At 52.9% G+C, this 20,985-nt stretch overlaps 8 protein-coding genes across 8 annotated transcripts in view; 4 read left to right on the plus strand and 4 right to left on the minus strand.

Annotated features, from left to right (window-relative positions):
- Positions 1-226: 226 nt before the first annotated feature.
- PHACADRAFT_187554 (uncharacterized protein) lies at positions 227-1,461 on the minus strand (the record flags this gene model as incomplete). Its single annotated transcript, XM_007400012.1, has 5 exons — positions 1,052-1,461; positions 902-994; positions 616-852; positions 474-563; positions 227-424 (listed from the first exon to the last, which is right to left on the minus strand). Exons 1-5 carry the CDS (start codon positions 1,142-1,144, stop codon positions 227-229), a joined length of 711 nt encoding a protein of 236 aa, XP_007400074.1. The 5' UTR covers positions 1,145-1,461.
- Positions 1,462-2,166: 705 nt separating this feature from the next.
- PHACADRAFT_262798 (uncharacterized protein) lies at positions 2,167-3,805 on the plus strand. Its single transcript, XM_007400013.1, has 3 exons — positions 2,167-2,294; positions 2,347-2,480; positions 2,543-3,805. Exons 1-3 carry the CDS (start codon positions 2,259-2,261, stop codon positions 3,507-3,509), a joined length of 1,137 nt encoding a protein of 378 aa, XP_007400075.1. The 5' UTR covers positions 2,167-2,258; the 3' UTR covers positions 3,510-3,805.
- A 914-nt stretch (positions 3,806-4,719) lies between these two features.
- On the plus strand, positions 4,720-6,670 carry PHACADRAFT_187556 (uncharacterized protein; the record flags this gene model as incomplete). The annotated part of the gene is made up of 3 exons (XM_007400014.1): positions 4,720-5,221; positions 5,274-5,407; positions 5,467-6,670. The coding sequence occupies exons 1-3, from the start codon at positions 5,162-5,164 to the stop codon at positions 6,668-6,670; spliced, it is 1,398 nt and encodes a 465-aa protein (XP_007400076.1). The 5' UTR covers positions 4,720-5,161.
- A 499-nt stretch (positions 6,671-7,169) lies between these two features.
- PHACADRAFT_187557 (uncharacterized protein) lies at positions 7,170-8,145 on the minus strand (the record flags this gene model as incomplete). The annotated part of the gene is made up of 3 exons (XM_007400015.1): positions 7,780-8,145; positions 7,641-7,708; positions 7,170-7,583 (listed from the first exon to the last, which is right to left on the minus strand). Exons 1-3 carry the CDS (start codon positions 8,030-8,032, stop codon positions 7,170-7,172), a joined length of 735 nt encoding a protein of 244 aa, XP_007400077.1. The 5' UTR covers positions 8,033-8,145.
- A 320-nt stretch (positions 8,146-8,465) lies between these two features.
- PHACADRAFT_262800 (uncharacterized protein) lies at positions 8,466-10,771 on the minus strand. The gene is made up of 22 exons (XM_007400016.1): positions 10,661-10,771; positions 10,524-10,608; positions 10,456-10,469; positions 10,356-10,403; positions 10,240-10,293; positions 10,163-10,172; positions 10,093-10,110; positions 10,020-10,045; positions 9,937-9,962; positions 9,844-9,878; positions 9,757-9,781; positions 9,684-9,695; positions 9,615-9,630; positions 9,528-9,561; positions 9,366-9,469; positions 9,251-9,310; positions 9,170-9,197; positions 9,079-9,115; positions 9,007-9,027; positions 8,928-8,952; positions 8,739-8,868; positions 8,466-8,684 (listed from the first exon to the last, which is right to left on the minus strand). The coding sequence occupies exons 1-22, from the start codon at positions 10,732-10,734 to the stop codon at positions 8,589-8,591; spliced, it is 978 nt and encodes a 325-aa protein (XP_007400078.1). The 5' UTR covers positions 10,735-10,771; the 3' UTR covers positions 8,466-8,588.
- A 1,596-nt stretch (positions 10,772-12,367) lies between these two features.
- PHACADRAFT_262802 (uncharacterized protein) lies at positions 12,368-13,100 on the plus strand (the record flags this gene model as incomplete). The annotated part of the gene is made up of 1 exon (XM_007400017.1): positions 12,368-13,100. A coding segment is annotated over exon 1 (665 nt), but the record flags the coding sequence as incomplete, so codon positions are not given.
- Positions 13,101-14,306: 1,206 nt separating this feature from the next.
- On the minus strand, positions 14,307-15,365 carry PHACADRAFT_104048 (uncharacterized protein; the record flags this gene model as incomplete). Its single annotated transcript, XM_007400018.1, has 2 exons — positions 14,307-15,012; positions 15,064-15,365. The coding sequence occupies 2 exons, from the start codon at positions 15,363-15,365 to the stop codon at positions 14,307-14,309; spliced, it is 1,008 nt and encodes a 335-aa protein (XP_007400080.1).
- Positions 15,366-20,254: 4,889 nt separating this feature from the next.
- Positions 20,255-20,985, plus strand: part of PHACADRAFT_262804 (uncharacterized protein) — a 2,399-nt gene continuing 1,668 nt past the window's right edge. Inside the window, exons 1-5 of the mRNA XM_007400019.1 lie at positions 20,255-20,340; positions 20,396-20,519; positions 20,583-20,619; positions 20,680-20,769; positions 20,825-20,926. Coding sequence (XP_007400081.1) covers positions 20,307-20,340; positions 20,396-20,519; positions 20,583-20,619; positions 20,680-20,769; positions 20,825-20,926 — 387 coding nt within the window. The 5' untranslated portion in view covers positions 20,255-20,306. The remainder of the gene's footprint in view (positions 20,341-20,395; positions 20,520-20,582; positions 20,620-20,679; positions 20,770-20,824; positions 20,927-20,985) is intronic.

Consider the following 20,985-nt stretch of genomic DNA (forward strand, 5'->3'; position numbering starts at 1 on the left):
AGTTTTGGGCTTGAAATGATGAGCAATCATCTCTTGGTGACCAACGGGTTATCGTCGGTATGGGCGCTGTGATCCGCCCAAGATCCGCCTTATCGGGATTGATGACAGTGATTATCAGCAACCTTCCGCATGTGTCTAGGCGGGACTCTTCAGTTTCAAAGTTTCGCGCTTCTTCCATTCTGATGTCCTAAGTGGATACTGAACGTTAACGAACGAAACGCAAGGGCTAGAACACTCGTACTTCCTCCATGCTGAGCTTCGTTTCCGCTGGATACATCAGATCACTTTCGGAAGGCTGCATGGGATCGATACTTCCATCAGCATGAGTTGACTGCTCTCGTGTAGGACCATTGTGATTCAGAACTTGAGTAGTATCACTGGAAAAACGGTGACCGCCTTCGTCTTCCGGATCATGGACCACTGCCTGACAGAAGATAAGTCGCATACTAAGCTGATGATTTATTACCGCGTACCATCTCTGCCGCTGGATCAGTGGTCGAAACTTCGTGACCATGCCCATTACGAACCGATGATATATAACCAGACGCTCGGGTAGTCTCGTCCTGCCAATGGTTATGCACAATCAGAACTGACACAAGGCTGCACAGACTTTACCTCAGACTCAGGATGATCATCGGCGGACGATTCTCTTATCTCATCAAAACGAACTGACGGTGAGGACATCGGACGCTTGGGTCTCGCCGGAACGCTCTTCACTTTCTTGCCGGGCTTTCTAGAGGCATGCGCTGGTGTTTTTGACTTGGAACGCGATCCGATGAGAAAACTTCGCAGAACGAACGCCACAGGCCATTCGTCCTTGTATCGTGACAGCAACGGGAAGCCTGTGCGAGCCTAGGGAGCACAAATGAGACGACAACTGGAAATATATGACGAAGTCTACCTCTCGGTGTAGTGTGGCTTTTGCCTTCGCATCTTGATCTTGCCAGAGTTTTTGCAGGTCCAGATACTTCTTGCAGAGCGTAGACAAGTACGTCTAAGCGTCGTGCTCTATGTCAGCTGCTTAGAGCCTCAAAACGTTCGGCAGCTGCACCTTAAGCGCCTTTTGCTCCTTCACGGAAAGCCCAGGTACTTGTCTAACGGACCGACATATGTTCCATGTTCCTGGGGGTGGGATGGCAGCCATCGCACCTACTACCGCACGTTATGTGTCGCTGTGGCTAGCGAGAAAGACGGTGTTAGACACTGGAAGTTGGTGCGAACGCTCCTGCCGAACAGAGGTGGCACACAATTAGCGGGGAACTTGAACATTTCGTAAGCGAGCCCTGGTGACCTCGGAACATCTCGCTTGTGAGGAAAACGATAACATCGCGCATGCTAGCGCAGAAAAGCAGTCAAAGGGAGAATATATGGAGGAGGATAGCTACGTGATTTTCAAGTTTGTTAAAGGAAACAGGATAACTTAACCCGATCGCGCCCAGGTTTATAGCGCCTAGCCGGGCTAATGTTAGGGCTAGGGTTAAATTTATTTAGGCGCTTGACGTTGCTCCCGCGCTTTGCTCCTTTCTTCTCTCGTACAGTTAGTCAAAGCTTGAGGGCATCTAAGATTGGATTTCTTCAAGCTCTAAGTGAATATTTTAACATCCGAGGCCTTTTTCTTAGAGAGTCATGCATCATAGCGTAGTTTATGTCCGCATCAAGCGAACCGGGCTAGAGTGATTGCGGTTCTGCCTGCAGGTCCCGCCGCCATGCGAGTTACAGGTGCGTCACGCATCTGGCACGCTATTCCAGCGGACTTCCAGCTGAACTATGTATTTCTTTTACAGGTTTTTGCTACAGGGATGAACCTCAGTGACCGTGGGAATCTTCTTGTGACGCAGTGAACTCACTGGCATACATTCCCACGTCACCCGTGCGAGACTTATACGAGGTTGTCCATTTGCTGCAATAACTGGTGCAAATATTAATGCGCCATGCAGTGCTCTTATGCTCTTGCGCATAGCCCTCGCAATTTTGGATCCGGCTAGTACAGAGGGCACTTCTAGGACTCTGCCTGTAGAACCGAACAAGGTACCTCATGCGCGTCAGGTGCGCCTCGTGTTCTTCCTTTTATATTGTTACATACCTTCCCAATATCGCACAAAAAGGCGCACCTTCTTCGGATATATAGCCTGAGGCGCCTTGAGAGCGATTTGTGACCGCCCACCACCTCATTCGCTCTTCGTCGGATCGCGTTCATATTTTGTCCGTGTCTCCCGGCGTTGTCCTCTCTGCTCCATCTTTTCCCCGCTCTCGTGCCAATGCCAGCGCCTCAGCCCGTCGAGCCGAAGATCGGCGTGAGTGAGGTCACTATCCCCAAGGTTCGCGACTGACAATCGTAAGCTGCAGGCGGCGAATTCGTCCGTAGAGTGTCCTCTCTGCGTTGTCGTCGCCGAGAACGGACGTGCACTCAAGAGGCACATCAACCTGGTGCACAAGGAGCTGGAGCAGATAGGGAAGGGGCTGCAAGGAAAGCCTACATTGTGAGTTCCCCGTTCAGCTCAGGCGATGACTCTTCGTCTGAGCGCGCGCTTTGCTCTTTCAGGCATATCCGCTGTCCCTTTCGCGAGCGTGGGTGCTTGTTCACTGCAAGCCAGCGCGGTAACCTCGACACTCACCTCAACAGGCACCTGTCGCTGAAGCCGTGCGTGTGCCCGCATTCCCGGGGAAAGAAGGAGCCGAAAGGGCCTCCGCCGGTCGTAACCACGTCATGCACGTTTCGGAGCGACGACCCCGCTGCCCTCCTCAAGCACCGCAAGAGCGTTCACAAGTATAAGAGCAAGATGCGGGCGAAGAATACACAGATAGTCTGGCCACAGGCCGTGCATCCAAATGGCGGCGTGCCGCCTTCGGGAGAAACACCTCTACAGTCCTCATCTCCTTCAGACCGTGCCCCGGAGCTCGCGCACCTTGCGGTGGATTTAGCCACCTCACACGGTCAGCCTATCCGCTACGAATGGCCCGCCTCACGTGCACGATCTGGGTCCCACCTCGCTTCCGACCCGTGGTCAATGATCAACGAGATCGCCCCCATCCCTGAGGTTGAAGAGCAGATCGATGACCTTGGCGCTAGTTGTAATAGTTTGCCCGAGATGCCCGGAGTGCGGCCGATTAGCCAGCCATCACCTTGGGACCCCGAGGAATATAGCCCCAGAGAATTTGGCTCTTTCTTCGGCGAGCAGGCGAAGCTCACTTCAACATATTGTGGCGCAGATTCACTCTTGCTCTCCAACGACACCGGGGCTGTGCAGGGCGTGGGACCGGGATGGCACCCGGACATCGTCGCGCTGACGTACCTGCCCAAAGTCTCCCGCACTACCCTCAGCGGAGCAGACGCATACGCGATTTCCCTCGACGGCGCAATGGGTCATGCAGAGCCGGGTTGGCACCCGAACGTCGTCTTGAATGTGCACGTACTCGCGCTGGCCTCTGGCGACATGCCCTCCCCTATGTCTGTGGACTCGCAGCTCGAAGATGAAATTCACGCAGAGCTTGGATGCCAGGTGGTCTAGCATCCGGGATCGGTGGCACCGTTTCTTTCGCGGTTTTCACATACGGATTAAAGGTTGCATCATCTCCACATACATGCGGCTCCTATCTCGCCTCCTTCGTCTCACATTCTCCCGCTTCTTCCCTCTCATGCCTGACTTCCTCATGGTAGGCGATGCTCTCCCATCTGTAACACAGAAATACCCATATATTTTCGCTCGCATCTAGCCCCGTATTTTTTTCACAGTAAACTCCATAATCTCGCATACTATACTGACACAGCTCCCTATGCTCGACAATCCTATAATCTATAAGCGACTAGAAATGTAGCTCCTCTCGTACGGTACCGTTTGCGTATAGCACTCTAATGTAATGTTACATCAAGTGAACGAAAATCGTAGCTCTCTCGTGGAAAGGCTATGCGGCACGTCTCCATTGATGGTGCGTTGGTAGAGCGAAGCTAGGACAGCCATCGTCCCCAGTCATTCTAGCGCGCCCAGACTTCGCCGGTCGGAGACTGCGTCTAACGAGTCGGTTCCAAAGTCCGACGCACCGGCCGTCGGCCGACAGTGTTTATCTGTCGGAGTTGAAAGCGGATGGGAACGAGACTAACACACGAGTTCTTTGTACTTCTGACACAATTATCTCTGCTACAGAGGGGGCTCTAGAAAGGCGAAATCGCCCTGCTCAAATGACGAATCGGCGGATTGACGGTGTACAAAGTGGCGCTTTGACTACCGGAAGTGCCGGCCTTGCATCAAACCGGAGCAAACGCTTTGAGATGGTGTTGGTCCAAGTAGGTGATGCTAGTTTCAAGCATCAAAGCATGAAGACATCTGATTTCAATAGGGTTGCATTCCGCCACAGAATGACCGCACTGGCTTACACTGAGAGGACTAGGAGCATGCGGTGGCGGTAAGCAAAGCGCTCCGGTTGTATCACGTGACCGCGACACGACGCGTCGGCCGTCACGACAGCGCTCTTCTGAATATCTTCCACCAGCTCGCTTGAAGGTGAGTATTGATAATTAAGCCCAAAATCACTCTCAAATTTTAGGTACGCTGATTGTCTTGCTGAAATTGACTCATACTTTGACGGTTTTAATAGTTCCATTACGTCTGCACGGTGACCTGTAGTCTGCCGCAGAACGCGGATAATTGAAGTATGCAGAATAATTGCAGACATCAACGCGTGGCCTCTTAGCTTATTTCACGCATTAATATGTCATGAAATAGGTCCTATTCCTATGTATTCACGCGTGCGAACTTGGACCCGCAATATTTCCACGGCATGCCAGGCGTTCATCCATGATTTGTGCAAGCCGTGCAGAATCAGTTACGACACATGAGATGATCAACGCGCCTTCCAGCAACTTCTTCAAGCAACACCGCGCGTCGCCATGTATGCATTGCCCGGCTGCATCTCTCCCTAGACACCTCCACGGAGCCAAATAAGCGCACCCACAAATGCAAATATTCCCTGGCCTCGTGCCCTGCTAAATGCGGTAGGGAAACAATCGATGGTCGACTAGCCAAAAGGCATTTACCGCCCGCTTCATCCTTAAATAGCGGGGCGCCAGGGGGGAGTGAGGTCACCCGCCGCCCGCTGCAGCTTCTCTCAGCGCATCCCGCACATCTCCGCCTCCGAACGTCTCCCCCGCTTCGCCTCTGCCTGCATGCAGACTCAATTCCTTATCACGGGTGTTGACCGGTCTGTGAAGCCAGACCTGGGAGATGTGAGTTCAACAGCTCTGTCTTGGGTTGGTTCTGACCTTGGCGACATCGCAGACAGAAACAAGCCCTGTGTATTGCCCATACCAATTCTGCGAGTGTGCCCGGGGGCGGGGAGAGGCATTACCTAATGGATACGAACTTGTGGAGCACTTTCGTACTGTGCATAGGTACGAGATGCTATACGACGGGTGAGCGGGTTAACCATCTCGTGCACCTGGTCCCTGTACAATTAACCGTTGCTCTCTAGTCGGTATTACTGCCCATACACGTCTCAAGGCTGCACAAGCGCCTCAAAGCAGTACAACGCGACCAGGATACACATTTGCAGGCATCTCGGGCTGAAGCCACTGATGTGCGAATACGCGTTCGGGCAGCAGGATCCAAGGGGTCCCCAACCTGGTGTCACCACATCATGTCCCTTTCGTACCAGCGACAATTCGCATCTCCACAAGCACTACGTTAAGCACCACGGCTACAAGCCGCAAGCTGCCAAGGCGTACAAGCGGGCCGTTAAGAATGCGAATCCGACAGGCCAGGCCGGCGAACAAGCCGCTGAGCGACGAAAGCAGACCGTCAAAGCGCAGAAGCAAGCTGCTAAGACGCGGAAGAAGCAAGCTACAGCGTCCTCATTCGTGCCGCCTGTGATCGCGGGCATCTCGAGCTTCCCTCCAATCCCAGTAACTGCGGCACCTGTCGCCTGCATCGAGCCCATAGCAGCCCCTCATCCTCCAGCATTACAGACCCCCGCCACAGCGCAGGTCACTGGCCGATCTGCCTCGCATAGCGCCACCCGGGAAGCGTTCGGGCATCCTGCTCCCGCTCACGTGACTTCGCCTTCACAGCCGTCCACGCCTGACTGGCAGCCGCCCTCTCCTCCCCCGAGTAAAGCGCCATCTGCGCTCGACATTACCTTCCAACAGCTGTGGAAGGCCGAGGTCACGGAAATCATGTCGAATCCTTATGTTTTGTGGGGCCCTGCAGCCGTGCCTGAGTCCGCGGAGAACGGTCTCTGGGCCTTCTCTCACGCTACCTTCCAGCACACTGCCGTACTCGCGCTTCGCGCTCTCAAAAAGATGCGGGATGCGGAGCCAGAGGCGTGGGATGTCTGGTTCAAGCTCGTTGTCAAGACCTTTCCGGACTTCGCATCCATGACAGCCGACTCTCTCCTCGGGGTCGAAGGCACGGCGCACGGCGCGCTGTGCAAGGATGCGCCTAACAGCGGCTCGCTCGGTGACGATATATTCAAATCTGATGCGTTTGAGTGTGACATGGCCGATGTCAACATGCTCGACGGTAGCGACATGTCCGACTACGATGATATTCTCGAGTACAATATGGTCGGCGACGGCGACACGCCCAATCATGACGGCACTCCCGGCCATGACAACGCCCTCGGCCACAACGCCTATAACCACCGCATACTATCCGACGACGATATGTGCATCGACTAGCACAAGAACATGCGGCGAGGGCTCCATTTCCATCCCTGTCACAAACTGACACGCGCGCACAGTGCACGCTCGCCTACCACCACTTCACCTCGATCAACGACACGACGCGCCTGCTCGCATCGTTCCTGAAGCCCGGCGGTTCGCTCCTCGTGCTCGACTTCCTCCGGCGCGAGTAAATCAGTAGGGAGGACCTCCCCGAGGAGTACCGCCGCATCGTCGCGCACGCCGGCGGCTTCACTGAAGCGCAGATGCGCGATGTCTTCGAGCGTGCGGGCCTCCAGGAGTTCGAGCTCGGGCATGCAGCGAATGCCAGAATACACGAGCGCGATTTAGAGGTGTTCGTTGCGAGGGGAACGCGCTCACACGATGTGTAGCATTTTGTTGAGGTTTCGAGCGTGGCAACGAGGGTATATTCTGAGATGACGGAGTACAGATAGGGGGTGCTAGGGATACACGATGGCGTAGTACGTGGGGTTTTTGTTCTATTGCTACGGTGAGGTTATAGTGTAGCGTCCGTGAGCGCTCCAAGGGTATCTTCCAAGCCAAGATGAAATCTAGAGTCTCGACGGCAAGACAGGTATAATGGTCCGAATGAGGGCGAGTACAATGCAGAGTGGAGCGGGGGTTGGGCAGATAGGACACGGTATACAAGCACCGCCGAGCGACGCGAGAGACAAGAGATACAGTAGAGCAGACAGACATGGGGAGAGGGCTTACGCAGTTGAGCAAGGACTAATGGTGCCAAGTATCGGCGCACAAGGCGGGTGGCGGCGCCAGGGATAAGACGTACGAGGACGACGTCGAACTTTGCGCCGCCGAGCTCGCCCCCCGAGCCAGTCAGTTCTGTGGCGATGGCGTGTGTTTTGGTGGGTGCGATGCCGAGCCCAGCGGCGCGCGCGCTGAAGCGGTCGACCTGCATCAGGCGGCTAGATTAACAGCCTCGCTGCTTACGAGAAATTTGGGAATGCACCATGCCGCTGCTGATGTCGACACCCAAGAGAGACTTCACATGCGGAGCGATCTCGAATGACACGAGCCCTGCACGTACTATCAGCACGAGACGATACACCGTTGGCATAACTTGGATGTGAGTCAAAAGTCAGACGCACCAGTCCCACAAGCAAAGTCCAGTAGCTCCGTCGCCGTAGGGTCGAAGAGTGCAGGATACGTGCGCAGCAGAGAAGCGCCGACGTCGCGCCCTAGCGTACGGAACTCGGGGATAGCGTCGACCTCCTCCGCCTTCGTGTCGAAGTGTTTCTTGTTCTCTCCTGCATAGTCATGACCGTGGGTATGATCAGGGCGTTCGCGACTGTGGCTTCCGTGACTGTGATCGCTGTGTGTCGCGGATGCAGTGGAGGACATGACCAGTCTGCAATGATTTGTTGCGTTGTCTGTACTGTTTGAAGATCAAGATAGTGGACAGTGAGCGAGTTAAGGTAGTGGTAGTACTAACCTCCATATTTATATGTGGAGCACACGCGCTACAAACAGCACGCCATGATCGCAGCACAACCAGTGGAAGTGACCCCAGGTATCATTAATTCGGAGAACCGTGTCGGTGACACGCATGGGTACCTGCCCGGTCGAGTAGTAGGCGCTTTCGAGCTGTATCCTAGCCCTGCGTGAACATGTAACCACTTAGCGTTTAGGGCAAGACGAAGCGAGCTTATGGTTCGAATAATGGCCGTGCCGAGCCGCACCGATCATTCCGTCGCGATGATTCCGAGTCGAAACAGTGATTTAGCGTCCAACCCACGCCGCCACAGAACAGATTGGGGCTGGGAGGTCCCTTTGGATATCATCGAGACTCAGAATTGGGGCCGAGCTAACAACGGACTTGTGATACAGATGCATGCAGTATGAGACATATATACTACACCGGCACTGAAGAATACGACCATTGACTGTCTCAGATATATCATAGTGCTGTCATGCGCTTCTCCTTCTCCACAATTTTCTCAACATGTACTGCAAGCGGAAGCTCGGTCGTGACCTGCGAGTCTGCACCGATGTCCTGGAACGCGAGAGGTAAGCGGCAGTAAGTATGAAGAGGGCGATGACGGCTAACTATGGCGCGCTGCATGTCGGCATGGATGTCGTGCTCAGCACTGGGATCTACGGATCTACTCAAGCGGCGCAAGACGAATCCCGATTTCATACTCCTACGGCCGTCTTCTGTGATAACGCCACCATTAAGGCTGTCGCGCACAAGGAAGGTAGTCAGAGGAGCGCCGTTGGTACAAAGGTCGCGACTCACAGGCTCAGAAGAACGGTTGCGTACACTTGATAGCAATTTTAGCTCGAACACTTCAGAGTGGAAGTGGCATGAAACGCACGAGTACTATACGGAATGCAGACTCCACGTAGTGTTAGCGTTATTCTCAGTAGTGAAGGCAAGCAGAACTTACTTCCCCAATAGATGAAGTCGTTCGGGCGAAGTCTTCTCTGCGGGTCGACGGCTCAATGATTTGCAAAATTCAACTCCGAGACGGTGCATACCAGGAGAATGACGAGAAATACTTCTATCCTGCATTGACAATTAGCATCTAGGGTGCAGACACGGGGACGAATCTAACGCACAGGCAGAGAACGCCAGTTTGGAACATAAAGATCACGGGCGTGGTGATCATATGGTCCCAGCTGTAGAGTACACCGTCATCGTTTATCCTTGTCACGAAGACTAGTTACGCATTACCGGTACAAAGGCGATCTCCTCTTCCGACTCAGGTAGAACGACAACACTGTGGTGATGCCCAGGTTTGTGATGGTGTCGAAGCCCATGGAAAGGTAGAATAACCACTGTTATACATCGGTGAGTTTTACCTCGCAGACGTACGATAAAAATGACAGGACGCACGTCCATGGAATTGAGCGATGACTCGAGAGCAGTACTGTATGATACCCTCGTGATTAGAGCTGCGATTGAATCACAGCATTGACTCACATTTTGCTCCCCAGGGCTAGGCCACGCTGTTCAGTACGGCGTACACAAAATAACAGTCTAGTAGCGTACCAATTAAAAAACCTGAAGATAAGTTTTTCGCGTGAGGCTACGACCTCGAGCATAACGGAACAGGGACACCCACAACAAGTGATAATTACGCATGAACCCTGTGATTAGTAGGGCGCGTTTAGATTTGGCGATGACATCACAGGTGTGCACCGTGACTTACTAGGGTGGCAGTAAGAATTTGGCGGTTTCCGGAGCCTCAGCCCACAATATCGTAGTCAGCGCATTGATGATAATGCTTGCGATATCAACTCACGAGTCCAGATATGCCAGACGAAGTACCTATAGGCTCGCTATGTCACCCGTTAAGCATATAAGAGAGAATATGCAGAAATATACCCTTGTACAACGCAGTCGCTCAATGCCTGCATCGTTCTTAGTAGTTCACTCTTCGACATCGGGCAGAACCTACAGTGCACATGATGAAAGACTATATGACGATATGATTATGCATCGCCAAAGTGAGCACAAGCCAAACGTACCGTAACACTCCTACATAATATAAAGTGTTCAGCGTTTGAGCGGAAGCATCCAAGTGACACATTGACATGCGACGAACCATGGTATCGCGCCTATCAGTCCCTCCACATTACCAAAATTTGTCACCATCAATCTGAAGCCCGGTTAGAAACGAGAGGGTCTCTTTACGTTCTGCGGTAAGAACGAAATGCGCACAGGTAGCAGGTCCATATCGAAGAGAATAGGTTTAGGGCGTTTAAGAACCTGTGCGTAAGCTTAAAATCTTTCTCCGTAGACTTCTAGCGATCAGACGCACCATATTAATGAGATCTATATGTCCATTCTCAGGGTAAATATGGGCCGTCGAGAGTGGTAGACACCTACGAGTGACCGTCCTAGCGGAATTCTGCGCTTTTCACCCGACTGCTTGAGGAAGATATAGCACTGCAGACAGAGGACACCGAAGAAGCTAAATGTTAAGGTAAGCAACCTGGAACTTTCGTACTAGCGTATGGGCTGACATAGCTGATACCACGGTGCCTATCAGGAAAGGCCCGAGGCTCGGGCCGGGTAATAAAGACAGGCTGGCGGGCATGCTTGCCAGGGGAACTGCTGCGGAGGAGGGGAGATCTGTACACTCGAGTTTCAGAGCTGGGAAGGGCAGCTGGTATAAGTATATGCTGGCATGATAGCATCAGCATGCCCTGTGGGCGAAAGTTTGTTCATCACGGGAGAATACGATGGGTATCAACGAAAGTGCGATGTACTCAGTTCAAAGATTGATATCTCGCCACAAGAAGTCCTGCGTCGCCTAGGACATTGTTCGGCATGCCCGTATTTTATCGATAGAAGCAGATGACGGGAGCATACATGCGGACGTTTCGCGGCGCTGGCACGGAAGGCGGAGCGCGGCTGTCATGTATGTAGGGCGGTTCCAGGTAAGACTAGTGTACCTTTAGTCAGAAAATATCAGCTGCTCAGTTCCGTTTTCAATGCTAAATGGATCGAGCACATACACACGTGTGTGATTTTCTCCGCTCCTGCTGTAACTCCTAAGCTCCGCAGCGCATTCACGTAGTCTGCGGTACGTAGGCAGTGTCATGGGGGTACATGTGCCGGAATTCGCCCGCATGTTTCAAGGTATTTCATACGGCTCAGTCTTTCCCCGTCAGATGCGGTTTAGATACAGTCTTAGTCTTGATGAACCTGGCAGACTCAGTATTATCGGCTGAACTTCCGAAGACGGTACCAATTGGTGCACAAGGAGGTAGAAGTGATTCGTGTGTTCTGGTAGCGTGTAATGCGAGCACATGTTCTATAAGTCAAAATTTCCTTTAGTACCTTCCGGAGACGTGAACGACGTCGCTTGGAAACTTCTAAGGCTCCAGATCGCGCTGCAGCGGCCCTATCTGTGAAATTTCTCAGTGCGGCGCTGGTCAGCGTTACTGGCAGTGCCACAGGTAGTCGACGTTATCGAAGACAGCTGCATGGTAACAGCTATGTATGCAGGGGGAACGAGTTATATACGAGATCGGGTGGGAACGAGACGCGCTTGGTAGTCACTGGCGTGCTGCGGATGCACGTGAATATCACGTGATGCATCGCGTTGCCGATATGACGTCGCCACGCAACGGGGCACACGTTCCCACCGGCACGCCTGGAGTTACAGCACATACCTTACAATGCAGGTGTAAATACACAATTAATTGGAGCGTTTTTCTATTACTATGAGCTGAGGCAGACGGCAAGTTTCGACGGGACGCGCCCACGGGCGCAAATAAAAGATCACGTGATAATTGCTCGCATGAACTTACAAAAAATGCTTTCCCAGGCCCGAATTCCGAATTCCTCGTACGTGTCAAACTTCTAGTTAACCGGAAACCGCATTAACACTTTCCGCGTTACTCGAATTCATGTGTGTGCCTTTAGGTACTACTACGTCTGTCCCACGGCCATGGCTAGCAATGCACCTGTGACACCAAAAATTGCAGATGTGAGTAAAGATTCGTATTTCGGGACTTAGACCTATGCTGAGATCTATATGTTCAGACAGAAAATACTCCAGTACCTTGTCCCTTTAACGATTGCTCATACCCTAAAGACATGCTACACAATGGATACGTACTAAGGGATCATTTTATGACTTGGCATAAAGAGAGACTGCAGAAAGACGGGTGAGTACTACATCTGAATTGCGCCTGTGTCTTAATGCGAGTACATATTCCATACTGCAGCGCCTTTTTTTGCCCATTTCAAACGCAAGGGTGTGTTGCTGGACCGATGAAGCAGTATGGAAGCCTAAAAACACACCTAAATCGCCACCTCTCGTTGTTGCCGTATCAGTGTCCGCACACTATCGGGCAGCAGGAGCCCCTTGGTCCACCAGAAGTTGTCCGTAATCCATGCCCCTTCCGCACCAGCGATCCCGCCCACCTCACTCGCCATCGTGAAACGCACCATTCATATATGCGAGCACAGGCAAAAATAATAAAGAAGACAGCGAAGCAAGCTCAGACGGAGGTGCTGATTCCTCATCCGCCTGTCACGTTCCTCCCACCCCAGTGGGCTCCTCTGACTCCTACTCCTCACACCGTTGCACCTGTATCAATAGCTGGCTCAAGCACATTTCAAATTCCAGTCATGCCCCGCTTGCAGCCTCACTCGCAGCAAGATTCAACGAATATGCCGAACTCTAAGCCGCGAGATCCCACTTCCACAGAAAAAGAGGTTCCATTTTCACCGATCCCTCTCTCCGCTCCTCCTGCATCGGCCGCTGCCTTGCCGTCACTCTGCCCTCAAGTTCTGTTCCCCTCGTTACATCATGATTGGCAAGGCGAAGATTCTGCGTTGGCCAGATCTTGCGCTAGCATCACAGATGAAATCCCGTCACAGAAAGTCGTACCGTCCCTTGCCGCTCTTTGCCTCGATCCTCCATCTACTTCTGATGGTAGTTCCAGCGTTGTGGCCCAGGAATCTCCACCGCTGCGTCGTATACGCGACACGACTCCCGCACCGGTTGCCGTGCCACTAATCCCAAACCTCGTCGCCCAGGCCACCCCTGCGAGATCAGCCTCTTTAAGTCCCGTTCCTCTGCCAGACCTAGGTCTTGTACAAGCACATATACCGAATGCCCCAGCGCATTCAGCCTCACCGCTCCCGTCCACTCTTAGTCCTGTTGTTCTACCCATCGCTTCTCTACCTTCCACAGATTTTGCCGCCGAAAGCGACCCACTGCGCCCAGACCCTGAGCACGAGTTTATTGCCGAGTCGCCTACATCTACAAATGAGGTATTGGAGGCTTCGCCGCCCGCAACACCACGGCGGGGCGGCACAATGTTTCCGATCTCAAGCGTTCGGGCGACAGCTGACGCGCATCGGGTGTCCCCGTCCTTTGGCCAATCCCCATTGGAGCCCACGGACACTTTCAAGGCCTGGCGTCGTAAGAAGACTAGAGAGTATTCATTGGATGGCGCTCCAAAGGACTCTGGAACATCTTCGGGCGGCGCCTCGGCGTTAGAGAAGGCGCAGGAGTACGGGTCGCCCCAACGACACGACAAGCTGTCCCGGAAAGCGCGCCCTGCACCCTATCCCGCTCTGGGCGAGGACCGCCACACAATGCGCTCCACGTCTACCAACAGTGACGCTGTCCGGCGCGGCTCTCCATCTGACATTTCTCGCATTGAACGCCCCGAGGGATTTCCGTCTCCTGTGCGCTGAGGCGGGACGGGTTGGACATGACGGTTGTGTAAATTTGCTGCGGCGTCTGTGATCACTCTCGGTCTTTGTTTCGTCCGGCTTACTGTGCTTATGCACGTTATAGTCTTCGTTCGTCCCTCGTATATTCCCTACACGTCTTTATCTCACAACGCCCCAAGTCTTATTTCGGAGCTTATATTTCACGTTTATATTGACATAGGTCTTTGGATACACTCAGATCGTGCGATAGTGCAACATGTCGAGCTCTCAGCAAGTACATATCTGCGGCTCCCAGTTCTGTCGCTCATCCGCCTCACGACGGGGTTCGCAGAGGTTAGTCTGGAAACAACATCGGCCGTCTCCATAGACGCTACGGAAACCAGTCAGCGCAGTTTTATGACCAAAATTCGAACATACATACCTTCATTCGTTCCACATTAGCCGATTTTCCCCGGGCTGCACACCAAAAAATTAGGGCAGCCTATTCCAGATATCCGCGCGGAGCTTCGCGAAATTCTGACGAACGCGCGTAACACACCGGCCGCAAAACCCGTGCGCATGGTCGCATCGCTCGATCAGCCGCTTCAGCTCCTGCAAGCAGTCGAGGTTCTGACATACGCCCGCGCACTGCATCTCGGTCTGGAGGGACTCGAACTTGCAGATGCAGCCCGTATCGCGGCGGCCGTATGCGTCAGTCACGGGCACCATGTTGTCGGCAAAGTGCGCAAAGTAGTACTCGAGCATTGCGTCGCGGCCCTTGGTGAAGCGGACCGCGTTGCAATCGTCGAGTGAGAACCACCGAGCGGCGTGCGAGTTCGCCACTGGGTACGACTGCGCTGGCAGGCTGGGCCGCTCTGGGACATCGTGCCAGTCACGCTTCGTGGGGAGCACAGCGAGATGATAAAATGCGGCGGGGAGTATGGAAGGAATATCGTAGGCGGTCGCAAACTGGATCGCGGAGACGGGTTCTGGTAAGATGTCGTGCGTAGCGGTAGATTGGAGCTCTATTTGCCGTATCTCCCAACCCGCCAGCGTTGTGGGCCATTCCTTGCGGACATGCTCCTTGATGACCGACACGATACCAGGAATCTTGTACTTGTCTGAGATGTCGAGCAGACCTGATAGGAGTAGAGGGGAGTCCGCGCGTCTGCCTGCCGCTAGTCTGCGAGGCAAGGAACTGATGTCAACTAGTTAGCAAATGACAACCGAATATGCTTTGGAAACGCACGAGATGTCATATATAACTTCAATTAAGCGTGCAACATCCTCCGCACAGTCCTCTTCTGGCATCCGCACTAGAGGGACACAGTCGTATTCCTCGATGGCGTCTCCACCAGTAGCCGCGGCTATCATGCCTCGCAGGCCTACCGCGTAGTGCGATAGGAACAGCCGATGCACACGAAAGATGTATGTCAGCATGTCCGATTCGCGGGCAGAGAGTGCTATGTCGCCGTCTGCGAAGTACAGAGAAGGGTGCTCGAGCGTTTGAGGGCTTGGGGTGGGACTGCTGGCGACAGAGACATCGGCCATAGAAGGTGCTTGGCATACCGAAATCTCGTCCTCTTCATAATATTCATGCTCATGTTCCATCTTTGTAGCCGCCTGTGAGACGATAAACCACTAGCTGAGGGGGGGGGGGGTGGGCGAGAGGATCAGCGCGTTGCAAACGGCATTTAAACTTGGCTCGGTTGATCGTCATATGGCTTGTGGTGCTCCTACAATAGATGTCAGTTAGCATCAAATGCCTTGGGAAATAGGTGTGCCAGTAACGAGATTTGAATGCACATACGCTGCCTCAGTCGGACGATTGCCATCTTGGCAGCGGTACTCCGGCGAGAAAGGCAGCTATCACGCTTCGCGCGGCGCAATTCCTGGAGGAAGCTCATGTGACACAGTGTGCGAGACATCTGCAATGTCGCCATTGCCCTTGTTGCAAATTGAATATCCCCACCGGGGAACGTTGTATCATGAACGTGATGCAAAGCACGTTCTGCCGCAATGCTCTGCGTGACCGATATCAACCCTAGACCCAGCTTGGTACCTTCAGAGTAAAGTGCTTACTTCAAGATGATGTGGGTGGTCCCAGATGGCCGTCGCGCGAAAGCCGCGTATTTTCTTGTCGTCCTTGGGGCGTTAGAGTGCCCGGCTACGTACGCGGTAGGCCCTGCTTATGCCTGAGAAGAGTAATTTTCCTGGATGAGCTAAAGAGTCGCCATCATCAGACTTGGCAAAAGTCATCGACACCACGCTTGAATGTGGACGCGGTCATGGCTGTAGTCAGGGTGTGGGTACGAACGGTCTGATGGCAGCTGCGCCATCAGATGCGCCCTTTAGCGCATCAGCCGGCATGGTGGCGTGTCATATCACGGCAAACTCCGTCCTCCCCGACTTTGAGTCGAAGCGTACAGCACAGATGCAGCTCTGATCACGTCGCATTAAATTACGTGAGATGTTGCGCTCCTATACATTCGGATCAATATCTTTTGCATTGAACTCTCTGCAAGGCTTTATACTGGCAGTCTAGACGAGTCGGGAAGAACCGAAAGACTCGAGGTCGTCTACCAGCGCGGTACCTTTGTTGATGTCCTGGAGCTAAAACATGCGCTACAGAGGATCAATATAAGCCCCCCCCCCGGGCTTGGCGGGCAGCATTCATATTGCTCATTAGAACATACACGAGAGCGAGAGCCAGATGTGGAAAGCACCTAAGACCGCGCGAGCACACAAGCAGGACAGTCGCACCTTAAGGGCGGGCAGAGAGCCTCAGCAAAAGGGACGACAAGCCGAAGACCCATATATTTACAGTGCCGTACATCTTCACCTACGGGTCTACAACACTACCAAGCTCTTCTGGCAGCATGGTTGCGGTACCGCAGGTACCAGCGCACCTCCTACGTCCGCGCCGAGGAAAGCGTACCATACCACCAGACGATGATACAGAGACGCCTGTATTTAACCTTCTCGTCCATAGACAAGTTCTCTACGGGAAACGGGCTTTTCCACGCTTCAGGACGCACCCAAAGTCCTTCGCGAGGATGTCCGGGTCAAATCACCTGCAGATCAGTGCGCGTCAATGCGCAAGTGTCCGCCGAGGCGATGTGCACGTATCTGAGCTGCTGCTGATATACTTACAAAGGATTGGTTCCAGATGGTGTGGCGCAACCAGAGCGCGATAGCTCCGGGACTGGGTTCATGTGTGGCTCAGATGGCTCCGCTACTAGATAAGAAGTGATCGCCGGGGACATGACCACGACGTCAACGCTGTATTTGCTCCCCACGAGCTATAAATTTATCCTGTGTTGTGTAGGAAGGCTAGGAGGTGACGTGGACATGCCCTAAGCGAACCCCGCTTCGTCGCGATGAGCTTCTCTGCGCTGTTCGAGCGACATGCAGAGCGTGGATAAGGTCGATGATGATCGCGGAACACTGCCTTTAGATCGCTGTCGATGTGCCAGCTTACAAACGGGGAGCAGGGGAGGGAGGAACTCACAAACCCTCGTACGTCCCGATCACAGGCTTATTATCAGCAAGGATGTGGTTAATTTGGAGATCGTGTATAACGATCTATATATGATAGAGTGCCGGTGCATGTACGATAAATCATACCGTGGCCACGATGTACTCCTGCGCATCGGTGCCGAGAGAAAGCAAATCAAGGACGACCTTGATTCCCAGTGGCTCGAGGACTTTCAAGTCGCCAAGTTCGGGTATCTGTGGAGTTTTGACAGAGCTGCAGTGTGAACGCGGTCCTACCAAACAACAAAGTAAAGCGGGAAGCATGTAAAGAGAAAAAGAAAAAGAAAGAAAGATTACTTTGTGGACTGTCGATCCACTGTATCGCTTTCCGTCGTGCCCGAACTTAACTTCGCGAGTTATTGCATCCCGTAGGATTTATTACCTCATTGAGACTTCGTAGACGCATCCTTCTGATTAGAGAGGACTCTGAAATTCTGTCTGCCAAGAACAAAAATTCAGATATTCGGGGTTCTTGGATTTCTTGAGGTACCCCATAGGACTCGCCAGATGACCGTCGTCACCTCGAGCTAAGCGAGCTGCTGCTGGAGGCACTACATGTAAAAGTCAGTAAAATCAGCGGATATATGCTGCACAATATGTGAGTCGAAGTCTCTCCCGGCCGCCGCGCACCTAACCCAACCGCAGCCAATCCCCGATGACATCAGCGCCATCACTTCGTGAGCTTACTCGATTAGTAGACCTTGGTATCAGTTGTTTGGAGAGTAAACAATTCACTAATTATCGAATCGCAGCTCAATAGTAAAGTTTTCTATCGAGACAACATCAGGATAACCCCTACCTCGACCTCGCCACCTCCAACCTGCACCTGTACTCCCTTCGTCTCTCTGGAGAGATTGCGGCATTTCTTGTGCTCACAACACACACCTTTAATATTATTGGGCGACACATGACCTGCTATGGCTGCCTTTGCCTCCGGCTTCTAGGCCGAAAGTCCCATGCGCTGCGAGAACTAGCCTAAGACAGACGTGAAGACGCTCTATGAAAGGCTACAATACGTCCTTAAGAAGGTTTCATAATGGCCTGGAGCCCGGTCGCGACACTCTGCGGCGATGTTCACGGCCGGCTGTGAGACCTCAAGCACCCTCGCAAAGATAGCATTTCGCCAGACGCAGGATACACGGTTATGGAACGTGAGCTACCGTCGAATTCCGCTATCCCCGCCTGCTGAGCGTACTCAAGGGTACCTTCTTCGACAGCGAGCACCACAGTCTCGAGACGGTCTCGCTTCTGCTCGCCTGAAGGCAAAATGCATCTGGACGCTGCATGTGCCGAGCCCTGGGAGTTTTCTCAGCACATATATCGTGACAAGGAGATAGTTCGGCGAGGGAATGACTAGAAGAAGCAGATGCATGGCCTCTACGGTGCGTCCCGCAGTTGGATGTATGCTGCCATTACGTGCTCATGTGGTTTTTAGACAGTGATAATAGAAGTACGACAACACACTCGTCTGGAAGCGGTCTATGAGTGTAAGTCCTTCCCTCCCCTGTCTTCGCTCCACCACTTCACGACCCACAAGTCCTCAACTGCGAGATGCTTTGCGTGCGTGATAAATCGTCGCTGGGCGTCCGAACACTGGATCAGGAACACGTTCGGTGAACACCCCTGTCGGCTTCTCGCACGCCTCCTGAACTACCGCGCAATCCGACGCGGTCTTGCCCTGATGAGGTCAAGAATCTCTGATAATGCGAGCTGGTTCTTCAACGCAGACATCACGCAAAAACTCAACAACACCGATTTACTTGTCCACATTTCGCTCATCTAGACCTGCATCTAAACGAGCGCTGTGCTCGCCCTCCTCGTCCATAACATCATCCTGCGCGCGCACCGGCTCGTCCAGGAGGACTACAGGCACTTAACTGTGTGCGACGCTGCTCCCGAAACGAGAACGGCAATAAGAACTGGAGGCTGGTGAGTTGCACAGTCGCCAGCAAGAGCATTTTTGGGGGTGCTAATGATAAATGTAGGGCGTAACGCGGTATCTGCATGGATAGTATCTCGTACATCACTTGTAGCCATCTTATATCAACCAGAGTCTCCGGTAGCGGCGCGTGTCGCTGCCGTCGATTGAGTCTGTTCGCGAGCGTAGCCGGCTTTGATACGGAAAGGTCGCAGGATAGCCGATCTAAATGGTTTTCCACTTTCTAAGCTTCTGGTAAAATTGGGTTTCATGCTTTGTTTTGGTCGTATGACGATGCAAGAAGAGTTCAGCGGAGTACCCGACGCACTGTGCGTAATCGTTGAAATTTAGTGCATGTACTGAGATAAGTATGCGCAGGTAACACTCGAGCACGAGAACAAAAGAATGGCCTTTTGGTGGTCAATTCGTTAGAACTTTGTCCCGGACAGAGCTTGATTTCGACGAGCGTCCTTGACCAGCACCGTTCGGTCAGTCATCAGGCCTTCAGGTCCAGAGCTCCTGATGTCGCAAGGTTGGTGCGTCCCTGATCTGCGTACATTAATGGGCCTTATGGAGTAAAAGCGCGCTCGTTGAGTGTGTTGGCAGCGCAAGAAGTACTAGTCTCAATATCGGGCAAAAGCGCAATGCCCTAAGGTAGAAGTGCGCCTCGGAATGAAACCGGGCCAGAGATTCCCGCTTCCGGTACTAATTCTATCATGCGTCTTTGGAGCCTGCCGAACTCGGGAGAATCGTTGGGAATGGAGGCTTGTTAGCCTCCTGTTGCGGCGAACGCATCATTACGACAGCTTATTCAGCGCGCACGGGGCAACAGGCTCACGCCCTTTGCTTCCTTCACCTTCCTTCACGGAACAAGTTCTGGCAGAATTGATATCACGAGGAACGACAATGCGGAAGCTTCGTCGCGAGAGTGCTCAGAGAGTATATATACCACAGGGATGTGGGAGCGACGAGCCCAAGTGTTCCCACCCCCCGCACTTGACACACAGACCAATTTTCTTGGACATAAGACTGGCAACATGACTGAGGCTCCAAAGGCGAAGATGTCATACGGTATGGCTAACATGCACGGCCTGGTAGACTCAATGCTGAAGAAATCTTAATATAGTACGCCTGGGCAACTCTGGGCTAAAGGTGTCCAAGATTATCCTTGGGTGCATGTCCTACGGTCTCAAGGGCTGGGCAGACTGGGTCCTCGATGAGGAGGAGGCCATCAAGCACATCAAATACGCGTGAGCACTTGCGATACTGCTAGGCTGCCTCGTAGATGCCGACTTACTTTGCTCCCTGGCTAGGCACGATGCCGGCATACAGACATTTGACACCGCCAATGTGCGTACGCTGTCGTATATCCTGTGTCAATGCAGCTTGGCTTAATGGTCCAATCGCCAGGTTTACTCCAACGGCCATTCGGAGGTTATCCTTGGCAACGCTATCCGCAAGCTAGGGCTTCGGCGCGAGGAGTTAGTCATCATGACCAAAGTATGCTTACTATGTCAACCTCCGGCCTTTCTCCGACTGAATCGTTGCCCGATAGCTCTCTGGTGCGATGTCCACAGACCCGAACGTCAATATCTTCCGCTCGGGTAAGACGCCTCAAGAATTTGGTATTATTAATCAGATAGGACTGAACCGCAAGGTTCGCGATCTTGCTCTGAAGCATCTGCACAAAGTTTGTTAACTTGAACTATATAGCAC

This window comes from Phanerochaete carnosa, assembly GCF_000300595.1.
Source record: "Phanerochaete carnosa HHB-10118-sp unplaced genomic scaffold PHACAscaffold_10, whole genome shotgun sequence".
Taxonomy (NCBI): domain Eukaryota; kingdom Fungi; phylum Basidiomycota; class Agaricomycetes; order Polyporales; family Phanerochaetaceae; genus Phanerochaete; species Phanerochaete carnosa.

What these genes read in the sequence shown, in the direction of transcription:
- PHACADRAFT_262798 (XM_007400013.1), top strand. Translation starts at nt 2,259, where the DNA reads ATGCCAGCGCCTCAGCCCGTCGAGCCGAAGATCGGC. An exon ending in CCGTCGAGCCGAAGATCGGC is followed by an intron (nt 2,295 to 2,346) that starts GTGAGTGAGGTC and finishes CGTAAGCTGCAG; the next exon opens with GCGGCGAATTCGTCCGTAGA. An exon ending in CTGCAAGGAAAGCCTACATT is followed by an intron (nt 2,481 to 2,542) that starts GTGAGTTCCCCG and finishes TTGCTCTTTCAG; the next exon opens with GCATATCCGCTGTCCCTTTC.
- PHACADRAFT_262800 (XM_007400016.1), bottom strand. Translation starts at nt 10,734, where the DNA reads ATGCCCGCCAGCCTGTCTTTATTACCCGGCCCGAGCCTCGGGCCTTTC. An exon ending in TCGATATGGACCTGCTACCT is followed by an intron (nt 10,294 to 10,355) that starts GTGCGCATTTCG and finishes ACCGGGCTTCAG; the next exon opens with ATTGATGGTGACAAATTTTG. An exon ending in CATCGCTCAATTCCATGGAC is followed by an intron (nt 9,470 to 9,527) that starts GTGCGTCCTGTC and finishes GATGTATAACAG; the next exon opens with TGGTTATTCTACCTTTCCAT.